General features: G+C 45.7%; 1 protein-coding gene across 3 annotated transcripts in view; it reads left to right on the forward strand.

Moving 5' to 3' along the window:
* LOC106593427 (lysosomal cobalamin transport escort protein LMBD1) overlaps positions 1-21,585 on the forward strand; it is a 204,605-nt gene that overhangs the window by 131,347 nt on the left and 51,673 nt on the right. For 2 of the 3 annotated variants that reach the window (XM_045687124.2, XM_045687126.2), the window contains 5 exons: positions 5,665-5,729; positions 7,618-7,720; positions 11,688-11,792; positions 13,954-14,103; positions 18,210-18,276. In XM_045687124.2, the coding sequence (XP_045543080.1) occupies positions 5,665-5,729; positions 7,618-7,720; positions 11,688-11,792; positions 13,954-14,103; positions 18,210-18,276 (490 nt within the window). The remainder of the gene's footprint in view (positions 1-5,664; positions 5,730-7,617; positions 7,721-11,687; positions 11,793-13,953; positions 14,104-18,209; positions 18,277-21,585) is intronic. The other variant, XM_045687128.2, reaches the window with a different exon arrangement.

Genomic DNA, 21,585 nt, shown 5'->3' on the forward strand with positions numbered 1-21,585 from the left:
CTTTAATGAGGCCTAATTCACTAATTGGTTGATAATTAGTTAATTAGCCTAGCTGATAACCATGTAACTTCACCTCAGACAATAACATTTACCTTCACACCCACTCATGTCTGCCCACCAGCATGTCCATACTGTGCCTGTCTGTATGAGGTCGGTGGGTGATCTTGGACAGAAACAGAGCTTCTTGGTATCATCTTGGTGTATCAGAATGTGCCATTAGGAGATGAACACCACACAGGAAGCCAGCTAAATGCACCAGGATGTATTATTCAGCCACCCAGGCTGTCTGTCTGTCTGTAGAGGTGAATGTAGAGCAGTAATCACTTGTCCTTGCTCCAGGTAGTCTGCTGTATCTGCATGTGTGGGGCTGTTGCAGTGATCATTAACGTTTAATATAGGGCCCCAGTCCATGCTCAGATATATAGCCTCAATACAGCCTCAGTCTAGATAGCGGAGATGTCTTTGTTCCATGGCGCACAATTCAGCATTTATGCCTACTCTATTCGGTAACACAAGCTCGCTATTTTGCAGGATTCAAAATAACAATCAGTGTTTGTTACAGATGTATAAACTTAAACTAAAAACTATAAACTATCTATACCTATATTGTCTTTATAAACCTACTTAAATAATGTCATTTGTTGGCCTACCTTCCTGTAACTAACATTGTGTTGCCTGGCAACTAACGTTCCCTGGAAGATGTGACATCACACCAATAGAACACTATGTAAAGAGGAACACAATGACAGCCTTGAAGTGTGTCTCAGAGGCTGCTGTCAACACTGCAATACAGCTCAACTTGTAGAATTACTGTTGCTCCTCTGTGCCAGGCCAAAGGCCTTGTGGTGGGGTTTAGTCTGCTCCACTGTGCCAGGCCAAAGGCCTTGTGGTGGGGTTTAGTCTGCTCCACTGTGCCAGGCCAAAGGCCTTGTGGTGGGGTTTAGTCTGCTCCTCTGTGCCGGGCCAAAGGCCTTGTGGTGGGGTTTAGTCTGCTCCTCTGTGCCGGGCCAAAGGCCTTGTGGTGGGGTTTAGTCTGCTCCTCTGTGCCGGGCCAAAGGCCTTGTGGTGGGGTTTAGTCTGCTCCTCTGTGCCGGGCCAAAGGCCTTGTGGTGGGGTTTAGTCTGCTCCTCTGTGCCGGACCAAATGCCTTGTGGTGGGGTTTAGTCTGCTCCTCTGTGCCGGGCCAAAGGCCTTGTGGTGGGGTTTAGTCTGCTCCTCTGTGCCGGGCCAAAGACCTTGTGGTGGGGTTTAGTCTGCTCCTCTGTGCTGGGCCAAAGACCTTGTGGTGGGGTTTAGTCTGCTCCTCTGTGCTGGGCCAAAGGCCTTGTGGTGGGGTTTAGTCTGCTCCTCTGTGCCGGGCCAAAGGCCTTGTGGTGGGGTTTAGAGACGGTTTGAAGAAATTAATACACGGCACCTGAGATACTCCTAATGAAAACACACTGTACTGTAGCACAACCCTGCCACACACACACACACACACACACACACACACACAGACAGTACAGTATAACGACATTGCCAACATACAGTAGCCTCCCGGTACCATCTCCTGTCTGATACAGATAAAGCCCTGATCCCAGTGCAGAGCAGACCTGGCTTCAAATACTATTTCAAATCATTGAAAATACTATATCTGTGGTTGATTGAGCTTGTTTGGCACAATGGAACTATTTGACTTGTCCCATAATGGCGATCCCCACCCATCTGGCAATCCAGCCAGACGAAAGACTATATGACTGATCCAGACAGATGAACCCTCTGACCAAGCCATCTCTACACATACTGTCTGGTCATTATCACAGAGGGGATGGAGGCACCTCTCTCTCTATTAAAAAATGATAGGCGAGGGCCATCTCTCTTCAATACCCTGCCAATCAAAATATAGAGAGAAAAACGAAGGGCAGGCTGAACGTGCACACAGACGGACACACACAGACGGACACACACACAGACGGACACACACGCAGACGGACACACACGCAGACGGACACACACGCAGACGGACACACACGCAGACGGGGACACACGCAGACGGGGACACACGCAGACGGACACACACGCAGACGGACACACACGCAGACGGACACACACACATACAGACAGACACACAGACGGACAGACACAGACACACACAGACGGACAGACACACACACACACACAGACAGACAGACACACACACACACACAGACAGACAGACAGACAGACAGACAGACAGACAGACAGACAGACAGACAGACAGACAGACAGACAGACAGACACACAGACAGACAGACAGACAGACAGACAGACAGACAGACAGACAGACAGACAGACAGACAGACAGACAGACAGACAGACAGACAGACAGACAGACAGACAGACAGACAGACAGAGGCAGACAGACAGACAGAGGCAGACAGACAGAGGCAGACAGACACACACTCAGACAGACACACACAGACAGACAGACAGACACACACAGACAGACACACACAGACAGACAGACACACACACAGACAGACAGACAGACAGACAGACAGACAGACAGACAGACAGACAGACAGACAGACAGACAGACAGACAGACAGACAGACAGACAGACAGACAGACAGACAGACAGACAGACAGACAGAGAGAGGCAGACAGACACACACTCAGACAGACAGACAGACAGGTGAATCCTTTCTACAGACCAGGAGTGTAGTGCTGAAGGAGAGATTGGTGCACTAAGGGATGGGGCTGCACCCTAAATGGCCCCCTATTCCCTCTGGGACCTAGTGAAAACAGGTGGACTATATAGGGATTAGGGTGCCATGTGGGACACAGCCGTGGTTATTACAGAGATACTACATGTTGTGGATTAGGGTGCCATGTGGGTAGGGTTGCACATTTTTGGGGAATATTCCGAGGTGGTAACTTGGATGCTTGTTGTCAGGCTCAAAAAGCCTCAAATTTGCTCGGATGGACACCAATTTTTCAACCATTGTATTGGTCTGCCTGTTGCGTGCTTTGTTGTGTGTTTCCAAACAGGGACCAGTTGCGCTCTGAGGCGGCTGATGTTGGTGGGATCTGGAGGATGATGGCGACAACAGGGGAAAGAGCCTCAGATCCACAAAGTCCCTTCCACCAGGTGGCTGATGAGATATGTTAGCACGACTGCCATATTGCATCTCCATCCTAAAGCCCTTGATTGGAAGTGTACTTCGCCAGACTGCCAAGAACCTTGCCTTTAACCAGGCCAAGGTGGCGAGACATGGTAGTGATGACACCATAGGCCTTGTTGATCTCTGCACCAGACAGGATGCTCTTGCCAGCATACTTGGGGTCCAACATGTACACTGTGGCGTGTATGGGCTTCAGGCAGAAGTCTTCACGCTTTTTGATGTATTTCAGAACAGAATGTGGTGCTCTTATTCTTCTGACTTTGCTTGGTGAGGTAGATTGTTGCTATAACTTGATGACCCTTCCCATACCTAACATTTTCCTTGGCTCTCTTGCAGAGTGTATCTATTGTTTTCAGTGCCATGATGTCCTTGAGGAGCAGATTCAATGCATGAGCATCACAGTGTGATGTCAGGGTAGGACTCCTCCACTTTAGATCAAGCAGCCTTCATGTTCACAGCATTGTCTGTCACCAGTGCAAATACCTTCTGTGGTCAAGGTCATTGATGACTGCCTTCAGCTCATCTGCAATGTAGAGACCGGTGTGTCTGTTGTCCCTTGTGTCTATGCTCTTGTAGAATACTGGTTGAGGGGTGGAGGTGATGTAGTTAATTATTCCTTGCCCACGAACAATCGACCACCCATCAGAGATGATTGCAATACAGTCTGCTTTCTCTATGATATTCTTGACCTTCACTTGAACTCTGTTGAACTCTGCATCCAGCAAATGAGTAGATAAAGCATGTCTGGTTGGAGGGGTGTATGCTGGGTGAAGAACGTTGAGAAATCTCTTCCAATACACATTGCCTGTGAGCATCAGAGGTGAACCAGTTGCATACACAGCTCGAGAAAGACATTCATCAGCATTTCTCTGACTACGTTCCTCCATTGAGTCATCAAAACTTCTGATTCCAGGAGGACCATGAGCTGTTGCTATCGATAAGGTGTCTGATTCATCATTTTCACCTCGAATAGAAGGACTTTTGTCAGAGGTTGCTTGTTGTGAGCGCTGAGTGAACTTTATGCACTTGGCCAGATGATTCTGTATCTTTGTTGCATTCTTCACATATGATTTGGCACAGTATTTGCAAATGTACACAGCTTTTCCTTCTACATTAGCTGCAGTGAAATGTCTCCACACATCATATAGTGCCCATGGCATTTTCCTGTAAAGATTAGAAAAAAAGTATAAAAAATAAATAAAAATACAATTCCATGTACAGATAAATAGTTAAGCAGTTAGATTAAACAACTCCTTTGTAAGATAAGATACATTTTTAAAATGAAACATGTATGGAAACAGGTGAATTAATACTCCTCAGTTAGCAAGCTCAAGCAAGCTAAAACCCACATGGTAGAAAAAACTAACTTGCATAAATTGTTAACAAGTTAGAAATGATTTAAACACACTTTGCTGTAGGCTACTATTTACTAGTTAACAAAAAATAATGTATGTAAAATAAAATATATTCACCCCACCCTGTATTATAATCAAAATTTACCAGAAAGCATGTAGTCCTTGGCTCAGACAGTGTAGTAGTGTGGACTCAATAGCATCTCATTAGTGTGCAAGATCTTGAGAATCAGCTGTACATGTGATGGAAGAGTGCACTGCACATGTGATGGAAGAATGCAGAAGGTTGCAATTCCATTGAATTGGGGATTGTTTAACCAAAATATGCCACATGACCTAGAATTGCCTTGTGTATCCATAAAAAAGGTTCACTGTTATAAGCAAACTTTTTTTGATGAATTTAAGCAAAATTCCCAGGCTTAACTTCCCATGGAAAATTTCCCGGAAAGTTTGTGTGTGTGTGTGTGTGTGTGTGTGTGTGTGTGTGTGTGTGTGTGTGTGTGTGTGTGTGTGTGTGTGTGTGTGTGTGTGTGTGTGTGTGTGTGTGTGTGTGTGTGTGTGTGTGTGTGTGTGTGTGTGTGTGTGTCTGTATCTGGCATATGTGTTTGACTGTATATTTTCCCTTGTGGCCAAAGTTGGTAAGTGACATTTTTAGCTGACCTGAGGCCAGAAGCGCCACTGGAAGGCTGGCGAGCAGACAGACACACACACACACACACACACACACTGGTCTGGGCCTCTGTTTCGCCTCCCCGTCACCTTTGGCAGCAGTGGCAGTCTGTGCCCGGCCAGTCCATATGGCCATGCTTTGACAAATGACATGACCCTTAGGTTAAAGTCTGAAGGCCCATGAGTTTCCATTGTAACACGTTTCAGTCCCCTCTGCATGTAGTCTACAGCATGGAGGATATTAATATCTAACACTTCCCTTGTGACTGATACCTTCAACAACATAACATCTCTCTTTTATCTTCTCTCTTTCTCTCACCTTTTCTCTTTCTTTCTGTCTCTTTCTCTCTCTTCTTTCTTTCTCTCCCTCCTCTCTCTCTCCCTCCTCTCTTTCTCTCCCTCTTCCTCCTCTCTCCCTCCCTCCTCCCTTTCTCTCCCTCACTCCTCTCTTTCTCTCCCTCCCTCCTCTCTCCCTCTTTCTCTCTCTGTCTCTCCTTCAGATTCTGTTGGGAATTTTCTTCATCCTGTTCGCTCTGCTGTTTGTTGTTGCTCTGTTCATTTCAAAGTAAGTAGACACATGTACACCTAACCTGCCATAAAAATGTAACGCAGAGTCACTCTTATTTACTACAACACGTAAGTATTACTGTCTCTGGGTACAATAGTAATAGTTAGTATAGATAGTACAGGCCCACGTCACACAGACAGTGTTGTTACTAAGACTCATGAGTCACACAGACAGTGTTGTTACTAAGACTCATGAGTCACACAGACGGTGTTGTTACTAAGACTCATGAGTCACACAGACGGTGTTGTTACTAAGACTCATGAGTCACACAGACAGTGTTGTTACTAAGACTCATGAGTCACACAGACGGTGTTGTTACTAAGACTCATGAGTCACACAGACGGTGTTGTTACTAAGACTCATGAGTCACACAGACGGTGTTGTTACTAAGACTCATGAGTCACACAGACGGTGTTGTTACTAAGACTCATGAGTCACACAGACAGTGTTGTTACTAAGACTCATGAGTCACACAGACGGTGTTGTTACTAAGACTCATGAGTCACACAGACGGTGTTGTTACTAAGACTCATGAGTCACACAGACAGTGTTGTTAGTAAGACTCATGATTCAAACAGACGTCAACTCTAGTAATTGTAGTTGCAGGGTCTTGACAGTGTGATTGTAGTTAGTGCAGCCAGAGAAGTTGCAGGGTCCTGACTGTGTGATTGTAGTTAGTGCAGCCAGAGAAGTTGCAGGGTCTTGACAGTGTGATTGTAGTTAGTGCAGCCAGAGAAGTTGCAGGGTCTTGACAGTGTGATTGTAGTTAGTGCAGCCAGAGAAGTTGCAGGGTCTTGACAGTGTGATTGTAGTTAGTGCAGCCAGAGAAGTTGCAGGGTCCTGACTGTGTGATTGTAGTTAGTGCAGCCAGAGAAGTTGCAGGGTCTTGACAGTGTGATTGTAGTTAGTGCAGCCAGAGAAGTTGCAGGGTCCTGAATGTGTGATTGTAGTTAGTGCAGCCAGAGAAGTTGCAGGGTCCTGAATGTGTGATTGTAGTTAGTGCAGCCAGAGAAGTTGCAGGGTCTTGACAGTGTGATTGTAGTTAGTGCAGCCAGAGAAGTTGCAGGGTCCTGAATGTGTGATTGTAGTTAGTGCAGCCAGAGAGGTTGCAGGGTCTTGACAGTGTGATTGTAGTTAGTGCAGCCAGAGAAGTTGCAGGGTCCTGAATGTGTGATTGTAGTTAGTGCAGCCAGAGAGGTTGCAGGGTCTTGACAGTGTGATTGTAGTTAGTGCAGCCAGAGAAGTTTCAGTGTGCTGTCATATCTCATATCTGATAACAGTTCACATGGATTTATGATGCATGGTTAAACTAATGTTAAATAGTTTGTGTCTGTTATAGTAACATGCTGTTAATGTTAAATGGTTTGTGTCTGTTATAGTAACATGCTGTTAATGTTAAATGGTTTGTGTCTGTTATAGTAACATGCTGTTAATGTTAAATGGTTTGTGTCTGTTATAGTAACGTGCTGTTAATGTTAAATGGTTTGTGTCTGTTATAGTAACGTGCTGTTAATGTTAAATGGTTTGTGTCTGTTATAGTAACATGCTGTTAATGTTAAATGGTTTGTGTCTGTTATAGTAACGTGCTGTTAATGTTAAATGGTTTGTGTCTGTTATAGTAACATGCTGTTAATGTTAAATGGTTTGTGTCTGTTATAGTAACGTGCTGTTAATGTTAAATGGTTTGTGTCTGTTATAGTAACGTGCTGTTAATGTTAAATGGTTTGTGTCTGTTATAGTAACATGCTGTTAATGTTAAATGGTTTGTGTCTGTTATAGTAACTTGCTGTTAACTAATGTGAAATGGTTTGTGTCTGTGAAATTACGCGCCTGTGAACAATCATTTCCTTGGAAGAGAACTAAACTAGTCTGTTCTGTTCTGCAGTTTGGACAAAGCTCTTCACTCTGCTGGCATCACTTCTGGCTTCATGGTGTTTGGCACCAACCTGACCAACCCTCTGAATGAACTCCTGCTGACTCTACAGCCTGTGAGTTCTGTTTGTGTGTGTGTGTAGATGAATGCACTTACTGTAAGTCGCTCTGAATAAGAACGTCTGCTAAATGACAAAACGTTTAAGTGTTTGCGTGTGTATATGCGTATGCCGTGTGTGTGCGCGCGCAGCCTGTGAGTATACTGAAGCCCCTCTTTCCTTAAAGTGGGATAATGTTCCATGTCGTTGGCTTCAGTGGGATAATGCTCCATGCCGTTGGCTTCAGTGGGATAATGTTCCATGCCGTTGACCTCAGTGGGATAATGTTCCATGTCGTTGGCCTCAGTGGGATAATGTTCCATGCCGTTGACCTCAGTGGGATAATGTTCCATGTCGTTGGCCTCAGTGGGATAATGTTCCATGCCGTTGGCCTCTGATGGATAATGTTCCATGCCGTTGGCCTCAGTGGGATAATTTCCATGCCGTTGGCCTCAGTGGGATAATGTTCCATGCCGTTGGCCTCAGTGGGATAATGTTCCATGTCGTTGGCCTCAGTGGGATAATGTTCCATGCCGTTGGCCTCAGTGGGATAATGTTCCATGTCGTTGGCCTCAGTGGGATAATGTTCCATGCCGTTGGCCTCAGTGGGATAATGTTCCATGTCGTTGGCCTCAGTGGGATAATGTTCCATGCCGTTGGCCTCAGTGGGATAATGTTCCATGCCGTTGGCCTCAGTGGGATAATGCTCCATGTCGTTGGCCTCAGTGGGATAATGCTCCATGTCGTTAGAACAATGGATTATATTACGAAAACAGTAAAGGTCACAAGGGGTCAAGCAGTATCTTTTACCATAATAATACATTATTAAGTACAAGCCATTTTCCAGTCATTTTCCATTACTTTTAGATCTTACTTTATCAGAAGTGTGGAATGGTAAGTGGCTCGGTAGAGATTTAAATGAGTAGTTCAATGTATTTTACTTTAACTTGATGTTAGTAGTGGAATGGTAAGTGTTCCAGTGTCTTGGAAAATAATCGTTCCATAGCCACCCTACGTCATCGTTCTCAAATCAGCTAATTAGATCACGTATTAGTGAGTGCATAGGTCCCAAATACCACTCCATTCCCTATATAGTGCACTACTTTTGACAAGATCCCTATGGGCCCTGGTTAAAAGTAGTGCGCTATATATGGAATAGGGTGCCATTTGGGACATTACCAGAGAGAAGTCCTGGCCATTGATTTTTGCAATTAGAGTAGGATATTTTAATTAAAATATATTATTCCCCCGGGACCCATGGTGAAGGAGAATAATCACCACCACATTACTGGCGGATTCATAATGTCTTCTCTGTGATGTGAATGACCAAAACCCTGGGCTCCTAATCCCTACATAGTGCACTACTTTTGAGAGATAGAGGGAGAGAGAGTTGTTGACATATATAGAACTTAGGCTGCTATATGAGATCATCCAGCCCCTGTTTGGCTTGTAGGAGGATCTGATGATAAGAATTGTAAAGGTCACAGTGTATCCTACTATTTAAAATGCATGTCAAGCCCAGTAGGAGTTATGAGTGTAAAGCTGCCAAAGTGCCAGGCATTAACATTTCCTCCACAGTGACGTGCAGCCAAGCAACTTATTGGACAGTCATTTTCAGTCAGCATGACTTTCAAAGAGTTTTCCACCCACAAAACTTTTAAATGTATTATTATTTTTTGAACGACCCACTGAAGCGAACACACACCTAAACACACACACACACACACACACACACACACACACACACACACACACACACACACACACACACACACACACACACACACACACACACACCTACAGTGTTTCTCAATATGCATACTACCATGCTCTATACTACCATGCTCTATACTACCATGCTCTATACTACCATGCTCCGAGTGCATTCGCTGAGGACGTTCTCTTGAGTACGTTCCTGTGAGGGCGAGAGTGTGGAGAACACATGAAACATTCAATTTGAGCAGCACTCCCCTTACTGTATTACCTCATGCTGAGCAGCACTCCCCCTACTGTATTACCTCATGCTGAGCAGCACTCCCCCTACTGTATTACCTCATGCTGAGCAGCACTCCCCTTACTGTATTACCTCATGCTGAGCAGCACTCCCCCTACTGTATTACCTCATGCTGAGCAGCACTCCTCCTACTGTATTACCTCACGCTGAGCAGCACTCCCCCTACTGTATTACCTCACGCTGAGCAGCACTCCCCTTACTGTATTACCTCACGCTGAGCAGCACTCTCCCTACTGTATTACCTCATGCTGTGCAGCACTCCCCTTACTGTATTACCTCATGCTGAGCAGCACTCCCCCTACTGTATTACCTCATGCTGAGCAGCACTCCCCCTACTGTATTACCTCATGCTGAGCAGCACTCCCCCTACTGTATTACCTCACGCTGAGCAGCACTCCCCATACTGTATTACCTCACGTTGAGCTGCACTCCCCTTACTGTATTACCTCATGCTGAGCAGCACTCCCCCTACTGTATTACCTCATGCTGAGCAGCACTCCCCTTACTGTATTACCTCATGCTGAGCAGCACTCCCCCTACTGTATTACCTCACGCTGAGCAGCACTCCCCCTACTGTATTACCTCACGCTGAGCAGCACTCCCCTTACTGTATTACCTCATGCTGAGCAGCACTCCCCCTACTGTATTACCTCATGCTGAGCAGCACTCCCCCTACTGTATTACCTCACGCTGAGCAGCACTCCCCTTACTGTATTACCTCACGCTGAGCAGCACTCCCCTTACTGTATTACCTCATGCTGAGCAGCACTCCCCCTACTGTATTACCTCATGCTGAGCAGCACTCCCCTTACTGTATTACCTCATGCTGAGCAGCACTCCCCCTACTGTATTACCTCATGCTGAGCAGCACTCCCCCTACTGTATTACCTCATGCTGAGCAGCACTCCCCCTACTGTATTACCTCATGCTGAGCAGCACTCCCCTTACTGTATTACCTCATGCTGAGCAGCACTCCCCCTACTGTATTACCTCACGCTGAGCAGCACTCCCCCTACTGTATTACCTCACGCTGAGCAGCACTCCCCTTACTGTATTACCTCATGCTGAGCAGCACTCCCCCTACTGTATTACCTCATGCTGAGCAGCACTCCCCTTACTGTATTACCTCACGCCGGGCAGCACTCCCCCTACTGTATTACAGCAGACTACTGCTAGGACAGAGTGTTACAGTATAGCAGACTACTACCAGGACAGAGTGTTACAGTATAGCAGACTACTACCAGGACAGAGTGTTACAGTATAGCAGACTACTACCAGGACAGAGTGTTACAGTATAGCAGACTACTACCAGGACAGAGTGTTACAGTATAGCAGACTACTACCAGGACAGAGTGTTACAGTATAGCAGACTACTACCAGGACAGAGTGTTACAGTGTAGCAGACTACTACCAGGACAGAGTGTTACAGTATAGCAGACTACTACCAGGACAGAGTGTTACAGTATAGCAGACTACTACCAGGACAGAGTGTTACAGTATAGCAGACTACTACCAGGACAGAGTGTTACAGTATAGCAGACTACTGCTAGGACAGAGTGTTACAGTATAGCAGACTACTGCTAGGACAGAGTGTTACAGTATAGCAGACTACTGCTGCTAATTGCCCCATCTCAACACAGCTCTGTGTGTGTGTGGATATTGGGATGATGCCCTGTTGAAGAGGAATGAGTTGGGAGCTATCACACTCTCTCTGTTTCTCTCTCTGTTTCTCTCTCTGTTTCTCTCTCTGTCTCGCTCTCTGTCTCGCTGTCTCTCTCTCTGTCTCTCTCTGTCTCACTCTCTCTCTCTGTGTCTATCTCTCTCTCTCTCTGTCTCTCTCTCTCTGTGTCTCTCTTTCTGTCTCTGTCTTTCTCTCTCTCTCTCTCTCTCTCTCTCTCTCTCTCTCTCTCTCTCTCTCTCTCTCTGTGTCTCTCTCTCTGTGTCTCTAACCTTTGACCTGATATTTCCCAGGTGTTCCCGTTGGATTATGTCCTGATCACAGTCATCACCATGTACTTTGTGTTCACCTCCATGGCCGGCATCAGGAACATGGGCATCTGGTTCTTCTGGATACGGGTCTGGACAGCTCCCCACACACACACACACCTAGGCGCACACACACACACTCGCCCGTTCATAGAGTAATCACATAAAAGAAGATGTGTATCATTATGTCTCATCTCATTGCTACATCTATGTGTGGTAGATGAACCTGCTTTCACTGTTTCTCCATGATTATCTTTCAGACATACTATCTATTACTGCATGTTTCCTGTCTCTATCACTTCCTAGGAGACATTCTCTATTGTTTTTAACTAGCTGGAAGACATACTAATCTACCTGACAGCAGATATACTATCTATAACTGCATGTTTCCTGTCTCTATCACTTCCTAGGAGACATTCTCTATTGTTTTTAACTAGCTGGAAGACATACTAATCTACCTGACAGCAGATATACTATCTATAACTGCATGTTTCCTGTCTCTATCACTTCCTAGGAGACATTCTCTATTGTTTTTAACTAGCTGGAAGACATACTAATCTACCTGATAGCAGATATACTATCTATAACTGCATGTTTCCTGTCTCTATCACTTCCTAGGAGACATTCTCTATTGTTTTTAACTAGCTGGAAGACATACTAATCTACCTGACAGCAGATATACTATCTATTACTGCATGTTTCCTGTCTCTATCACTTCCTAGGAGACATTCTCTATTGTTTTTAACTAGCTGGAAGACATACTAATCTACCTGACAGCTACATAATCACCTAACTGACAGCAGACGTAATCACCTAACTGACGGCAGACGTAATCACCTAACTGACGGCAGACGTAATCACCTAACTGACGGCAGACGTAATCACCTAACTGACGGCAGACGTAATCACCTAACTGACGGCAGACGTAATCACCTAACTGACGGCAGACGTAATCACCTAACTGACGGCAGACGTAATCACCTAACTGACGGCAGACGTAATCACCTAACTGACGGCAGACGTAATCACCTAACTGACGGCAGACGTAATCACCTAACTGACGGCAGACGTAATCACCTAACTGACGGCAGACGTAATCACCTAACTGACGGCAGACGTAATCATGAACTGAACTGTGTTGTCTGACAGCAGACATACTAATCTAACTGTAATGTGTTGTCTGACAGCAGACATACTAATCTAACTGAACTGTGTTGTCTGACAGCAGACATACTAATCTAACTGAACTGTGTTGTCTGACAGCAGACATACTAATCTAACTGTAATGTGTTGTCTGACAGCAGACATACTAATCTAACTGTAATGTGTTGTCTGACAGCAGACATACTAATCTAACTGAACTGTGTTGTCTGACAGCAGACATACTAATCTAACTGAACTGTGTTGTCTGACAGCAGACATACTAATCTAACTGAACTGTGTTGTCTGACAGCAGACATACTAATCTAACTGAACTGTGTTGTCTGACAGCAGACATACTAATCTAACTGTAATGTGTTGTCTGACAGCAGACATACTAATCTAACTGAACTGTGTTGTCTGACAGCAGACATACTAATCTAACTGTAATGTGTTGTCTGACAGCAGACATACTAATCTAACTGAACTGTGTTGTCTGACAGCAGACATACTAATCTAACTGAACTGTGTTGTCTGACAGCAGACATACTAATCTAACTGTAATGTGTTGTCTGACAGCAGACATACTAATCTAACTGAACTGTGTTGTCTGACAGCAGACATACTAATCTAACTGAACTGTGTTGTCTGACAGCAGACATACTAATCTAACTGAACTGTGTTGTCTGACAGCAGACATACTAATCTAACTGTAATGTGTTGTCTGACAGCAGACATACTAATCTAACTGAACTGTGTTGTCTGACAGCAGACATACTAATCTAACTGAACTGTGTTGTCTGACAGCAGACATACTAATCTAACTGTAATGTGTTGTCTGACAGCAGACATACTAATCTAACTGAACTGTGTTGTCTGACAGCAGACATACTAATCTAACTGAACTGTGTTGTCTGACAGCAGACATACTAATCTAACTGTAATGTGTTGTCTGACAGCAGACATACTAATCTAACTGAACTGTGTTGTCTGACAGCAGACATACTAATCTAACTGAACTGTGTTGTCTGACAGCAGACATACTAATCTAACTGAACTGTGTTGTCTGACAGCAGACATACTAATCTAACTGTAATGTGTTGTCTGACAGCTGTACAAGATCAGACCCAAGAGAACCCGTCCCCAGGCCCTCCTCTTCCTCTGCATGATTCTACTGCTGATTGTCCTTCACACAAGCTTCATGATCTACAGCCTGGCCCCGCAGTACGTCATGTACGGGAGCCAGAACTACCTGCTGCAGGTGAGCTGCTGTGTGGGGGAGGCCTGGGTGTGTCTGGGGTGGGGGTGTGTGGGGGGGGGGGGTGTCTGAGGGGTCTGGTGGGGGGGGGACTGCGGAGGGGGTGGTGTGTGTTTGGGGATATGGGGAGGGGGTGTGGGGGGGGGGGGGGGGGACTGGGGTGGGGGTGTGTCTGGGGGGTCAATCAATCAATCAAATGTATTTACATCAGCTGATGTCACAAAGTGCTGTACAGAAACCCAGCCTAAAACCCCAAACAGCAAGCAATGCAGGTGTAGAAGCACGGTGGCTAGGAAAAACTCCCTAGAAAGGCCAGAACCTAGGAAGAAACCTAGAGAGGAACCAGGCTATGAGTGGTGGCCAGTCCTCTTCTGGCTGTGCCGGGTGGAGATTATAACAGAACATGGCCAAGATGTTCAAATTTTCATAGATTATCAGCAGGGTCAAATAATAATAATCACAGTGGTTGTCAAGGGTGCAACTGGTCAGCACCTCAGGAGTAAATGTCAGTTGGCTTTTCATAGTGAATCATTGAGTATCTCTACCGCTCCTGCTGTCTCTAGAGAGTTGAAAACAGCAGGTCTGGATCAGGTAGCACGTCCGGTGAACAGGTCAGGGTTCCATTGCCGCAGGCAGAACTGTTGAATCTGGAGCAGCAGCACTACCAGGTGGACTGGGGACAGCAAGGAGTCATCAGGCCAGGGAGTCCTGAGGCATGGTCCTAGGGCTCAGGTCCTCCGTGAGAGAGAAAGAAAGAGAGAAAAAGAGAGAGAATTAGAGAGAGCATATTTAAATTCACACAGGACACCGGATAAGACAGGAGAAATACTCCAGATATAATAGACTGACCCTAGCCCACCGAAACATAAACTACTGCAGCATAAATACTGGAGGCTGAGACAGGAGGGGTCGGGAGACTCTGTGGCCCCGTACGACGATACACCCAGACAGGGCCAAACAGGCAGGATATAACCCCACCCACTTTGCCAAAGCACAGCCCCCACACCACTAGAGGGTTATCTTCAACCACCAACGTACCATCCTGAGACAAGGCCGAGTATAGTCCACAAAGATCTCCGCCACGGCACAACCCAAGGGGGGGCGCCAACCCGGACAGGAAGATCACGTCCGTGACTCAACCCACTCAAGTGACGCACCCCTGCTAGGGACGGCATGGAAGAGCACCAGTAAGCCAGTGACTCAGCCCCTGTAATAGGGTTAGAGGCAGAGAATCCCAGTGGAGAGAGGGGAACCGTCCAGGCAGAGACAGCAAGGAGCTGTTTGTTGCTCCAGTGCCTTTCCGTTCACCTTCACACTCCTGGGCCAGACTATACTTAATCATAGGACCTACTGAAGAGATGAGTCTTCAATAAAGACTTAAAGGTTGAGACCAAGTCTGCGTCTCTCACATGGGTAGGCAAACCATTCCATAAAAATGGAGCTCTATAGGAGAAAGCCCTGCCTCCAGCTGTTTGCTTAGAAATTCTAGGGACAGTAAGGAGGCCTGCGTCTTGTGACCGTAGCGTACGTGTAGGTATGTACGGCAGGACCAAATCTGAAAGATGGGTAGGAGCAATATGTTTGAGTATGAGGGGACCTCTGAGGGGGTGTGAGGTGTATGAGGGGACCTCTGAGGGGGTGTGGGGTGTATGAGGGGACCTCGGAGGGGGTGGGGGTGTATGAGGGGACCTCTGAGGGGGTGTGGGGTGTATGAGGGGACCTCGGAAGGGGTGGGGGTGTGTTTGGGGGATCTGGGGAGGGGTTGGGGTGTCTGGGGAGGGGTTGGGGGTGTGTGGGGAGGGTGTGTGTGTGGGGGAGGGGTGGGGTTGAGAGTGTCTGGGGAGGAGGTGGGGGTGTGTGTGGGGGGGTGGGAGTGTCTGGGGGGAGGTGGGGGGGTGTGGGGGGGAGGGGTCATATCTTGTGTAAAAAAGAAAGTCATTAATAATGTTGGAACTCTTAAGGAAAGATATTTTAATGAGCGTAAATCCACATCACACACACACCAATACTGTTCACCCCTATACCCAGCCTCATTCATCATCTCTCTCTGTCCTTAATACCATCGTCTCCTTCTGATCCATTGGAGCAGGGAACCAGGGGATTTATAACTTGAGCCTTGCTCTAACATTCTTCCATTTAGGTTTCACTGTCAATTTGGGTGGATTAAATCCAAAAAACTCTGAAGGAGTGAGGGTTCCATCCTCCTGAATCCTCCTGAAGGAGTGAGGGTTCCATCCTCCTGAATCCTCCTGAAGGAGTGAGGATTCCATCCTCCTGAATCCTCCTGAAGGAGTGAGGATTCCATCCTCCTGAATCCTCCTGAAGGAGTGAGGGTTCCATCCTCCTGAATCCTCCTGAAGGAGTGAGGGTTCCATCCTCCTGAAGGAGTGAGGGTTCCATCCTCCTGAAGGAGTGAGGATTCCATCCTCCTGAAGGAGTGAGGATTCCATCCTCCTGAAGGAGTGAGGATTCCATCCTCCTGAAGGAGTGAGGGTTCCATCCTCCTGAAGGAGTGAGGGTTCCATCCTCCTGAAGGAGTGAGGGTTCCATCCTCCTGAAGGAGTGAGGGTTCCATTCTCCTGAATCCTCCTGAAGGAGTGAGGGTTCCATCCTCCTGAATCCTCCTGAAGGAGTGAGGGTTCCATCCTCCTGAATCCTCCTGAAGGAGTGAGGGTTCCATCCTCCTGAATCCTCCTGAAGGAGTGAGGGTTCCATCCTCCTGAAGGAGTGAGGGTTCCATCCTCCTGAATCCTCCTGAAGGAGTGAGGGTTACATTCTCCTGTATCCTCCTGAAGGAGTGAGGGTTACATTCTCCTGAATCCTCCTGAAGGAGTGAGGGTTCCATCCTCCTGCAGGAGTGAGGGTTCCATCCTCCTGAAGGAGTGGGGGTTCCATCCTACTGAAGGAGTGGGGGTTTCATCCTCCTGAAGGAGTGAGGGTTCCATCCTCCTGAATCCTCCTAAAGGATTGAGGGTTCCATCCTCCTGAATCCTCCTGAAGGAGTGAGGGTTCCATCCTCCTGAATCCTCCTGAAGGAGTGAGGGTTCCATCCTCCTGAAGGAGTCAGGGTTACATTCTCCTGAATCCTCCTGAAGGAGTGAGGGTTCCATCCTCCTGAATCCTCCTAAAGGAGTGAGGGTTACATTCTCCTGAATCCTCCTGAGTGAGTGAGGGTTCTATCCTCCTGAATCCTCCTGAAGGAGTGAGGGTTCCATCCTCGTGAATCCTCCTGAAGGAGTGAGGGTTCCATCCTCGTGAATCCTCCTGAAGGAGTGAGGGTTCCATTCTCCTGAATCCTCCTGAAGGAGTGAGGGTTCCATCCTCCTGAATCCTCCTAAAGGAGTGAGGGTTCCATCCTCCTGAATCCTTCTGAAGGAGTGATGTTTGGTTAAATCCTTCTATATTGAAGGATATAATGTATAGTACTGACAGTGAAATGTATTTCGGTCTGGTAAACGGCTGCCATTCCTTTTTATTTGAATCTCTCTATTGCTCCAGTTCTTTGTTTCTCCTTCATAATGGTTATGTCCTGCTGTTGAAGGTTGTATTGTCTGGAGTATTGGCCAATTGTCATGGACATAAACTTGGCTTTGTTTCATGATTGGTTGAAGGATAAACATGTGCTTTTAAATGTAAATAGCAGCACAACAAAATATGATAACGAACAGTTATTGTATTAGCTACATTAGCTGCGTTAGTGCATTAGCTACATTAGCTGCCTTAGCCTCATTAGCTATATTAGTGCATTAGCTGCCTTAGCCTCATTAGCTACATTTGCTACATTAGTGCATTAGCTGCCTTAGCCTCATTAGCTACATTAGCCTCATTAGCCACATTAGCCACATTAGCTACATTAGCTGCCTTAGCCTCATTGGCCGCATTAGCCTCAATAGCCGCATTAGCTGCCTTAGCTACACACCTTGGTGGAACACGATGATGACCATACAAGTTTTATTTTCTGGATTGCAGTTGAGTTGAATGGAAAACTGTGTACGCTTAGTTAGTTTAAGTGCACATCCGTCATATTATAGCAAACAAACAGTACTGGATACTTTGTTTGCTATGGAGAAGAGAAACATGCCTCTTTTTGTGTGTGTGTGTTTGATCAGAGCCCGATGCCACCAGGGAATAATACCACTTGGACTACCAAGACCTGCGATGCCGACGCACCTCAAGGTAAGACTGCCAGCTACACACACCATGTACACTGACACACACACACGAAGACTATCTCTAGCAGTACAGCAAGATGCTATATTTTTCACATACGTAGAGACCTACCAGTTCATCAGAGGAAAGAAGACTCGAGATAAAGAAGGAAGCATGTAATATATAATAAACACATTAGAATATATGATCAATGTTTAATATCTCACAAAAGGGTTACGTCCCAAATGGCACCCTATTCCCTATTTAGTGCACTACTTTCTACCATGGGCCTTGGTCAAAAGTATTGCACTAAATAAGGACTGGGTTGGCATTTTGGACACAGACAAAGAGATGGAGGTGTAGAGGCCAGTTATCCTCACGCCCAACAGTGGTACACAAGACCTTCTTCGGTATCATTCATTATTCAACCAGGATGAATTCATATCAAGGACAAGCATTTACTGATGGATTACATGGCCTCCTAGCCTCCTCAACAGTTACTACGGTGAAGTCAGGCATGCAGACACAAACGGGAATATGCATCATTCCTATTCCAGCGAGCTGGATCACATGCATTTATTCATCCTGCCTAATGCTGGAGGCAGAGCGGGCCTGTCTTAGATAGTGTATGTTTCCCAAATGACACCCTATTCCTTATGTAGTGCACTACATTAGACAGAGAGCCCTATCAAAAGTAGTGCACTATATAGGGCAGGGGTATTCAACTCTTACCCTACGAGGTCCAGAGCCTGTGGGGTTTTCTGTTCTACCTGATAATGAATTGCACCCACCTGGTGTCCCAGGTCTAAATCAGTCCCTGATTAGAGGGGAATCACCCACCTGGTGTCCCAGGTCCAAATCAGTCCCTGATTAGAGGGGAATCACCCACCTGGTGTCCCAGGTCCAAATCAGTCCCTGATTAGAGGGGAATCACCCACCTGGTGTCCCAGGTCCAAATCAGTCCCTGATTAGAGGGGAATCACCCACCTGGTGTCCCAGGTCCAAATCAGTCCCTGATTTTTTTTTTTTTTTTTTTGTCATTTTAGCAGACGCTCTTATCCAGAGCGACTTACAGTAGTGAATGCATACATTTCATTTTACACTTTTATTTTTTGTACTGGCCCCCCATGGGAATCGAACCCACAACCCTGGCGTTGCACACACCATGCTGGCATGGGAAACACCATGCTCTACCAACTGAGCCACAGAGAAGGCGGGGAACAGGGGAAGAGAGGAACAATGAAAAAACTCAGTGGAACTGGCTTGGAGGTCCAGAGTTGAGTTATATGTAGGGAATATGATTCCATTTGGGAGGTAGCCTCTGAGAGGGAGATGTTTAGAGGACAGGAGGAGTGTATAGAGATTCACCAAGAACATTGTCAGGCCGGGTTACCATGGAGAGGAAGGTGTTGAAATCTAATGAGGTAAGGAATGGACTGAAATGTGAGTGTGTTGTGGGGTGGGGGGGCGTTGCACTTTGACTGGAAGAGGGAAATGTGTTTTCCATGTTTGAGAGGATGTGCTCAGGGATGAAGGTGGCTCAGAGAGATGTGGAGATACAGTACTTCAGAGAAGTTGGAGTTGTAATGTTTACCGCTGTCCGACACCTCTTCACTCAAAATCCAAAATGCATGTATAGACCATATCACTGTATTTGTGTATCAGCAGTTGACTGTTTTTAGTCAATACAAAATAAACCCCCATCGGAAAGGCTGAAAGGAAAGAAGCTCTGAGCTGGTGCAGGTGGCTCACAGGGTGAGAGGTGGGATACAGTGGTCTAGTGGAGTTGAAGTCGTGGCTATCGTTAACCCACACTGGGTGGGTTGCACCAACTGAAATTAGAATGATTTTAGATTAGAGCGAATGTAGATTTTGTAAATGTTGCCCATCTAATACATTTTGCAGCTCCTAGCAAAACACGTGTATAGACCACATCACTGTATTAGTTTACCAGCAGTTTGGAAGACATACAGTTCCTGTGTCTAGTCAATGTAAAATCAACCACCAACAAACATACCGGTCGGCTGTTGTTTTTGTTATTTTGCGACCTCTGATATATTAGCTTGTGCATAATGAAAACAACAAGTAATTAGAATGTTAAAATTCAAAAGCCAAAAGCAAACGAGTAATTAACTACAAAGTGTGTTTGTGTCATTGAGGTCAATCTAGTGTATCATGTGACAGAGTAATTAGCTAATAGAATAGTGACCAGACTTACAGAGCCTTCAGGAAGTATTCACTCCCCTTGATTTTTCCCACATTTTGTTGTTACAGCCTGAATTTAAAATGGATTACATTTAGAGTTTGTGTCTTTGGCCTACACACAATACTCCATAATGTCAAAGAAGAATTATGTTTTTTGACATTTCTACAAATTAATTACAAATGAAAAGCTGAAATGTCTTGAGTCAAGAAGGATTCAACCCCATTGTTCTGGCAAGCCTAAATATGTTAAGGAGTGAAAATGTGCTCAGTCACTACAAAGATACAGACGTCCTTCCTAACTCAGTTGCCTGAGAGGAAGGAAACGGGTTGTCCTTTTGGCTCAAGACATCCAGAGGAGGGCACTCATATGTAGCTCTGGAATTATAATTAAACTGAGTTGGGAATATGTAGCTACTGTCAATATGTCAGTGAACGAGAGAGAGGCAACCAAGCTTTCATAATGTATTGAAGACAGTTCTTCTCAGTGAACCAATGAGAGAGAGAGGCAACCAAGCTTTCATAATGTATTGAAGACAGTTCTTCTCAGTGAACCAATGAGAGAGAGAGAGGCAACCAAGCTTTCATAATGTATTGAAGACAGTTCTTCTCTCAGCACAAGGAACAGTTGTCATGATTTAAGTGAAGGCTACATAAAGGAGTTGATCAGTCTAATTGGTTGAAGTTTCCTGTTTATTTCAACCACTTCAGCACCAACGAATGAAAGGCATTTACATATCTTTATCACACACCCTCTAATCAGGATACAGATCGTATATTACATGAGAGAGAGAGAGGGATCGTCTTAAGTATTGGCCACAGAGGCAGCACAGAACATGCATATCCCTTGTTAGTGAGGAATATAGTATTTGAATCTTGGACCCAGTTTGACTTGTTAGTGAATACAGTATCATGTGACTTGGACCCAGTTTGACTTGTTAGTGAATACAGTATCATGTGACTTAGACCCAGTTTGACTTGTTAGTGAATACAGTATCATGTGACTTGGACCCAGTTTAACTTGTTAGTGAATACAGTATCATGTGACTCTTGGACCCAGTTTGACTTGTTAGTGAATACAGTATCATGTGACTCTTGGACCCAGTTTGACTTGTTAGTGAATACAGTATCATG

Source organism: Salmo salar, chromosome 01 (genome assembly GCF_965601325.2).
Source record: "Salmo salar chromosome 01, fSalSal1, whole genome shotgun sequence".
NCBI classification, from domain to species: domain Eukaryota; kingdom Metazoa; phylum Chordata; class Actinopteri; order Salmoniformes; family Salmonidae; genus Salmo; species Salmo salar.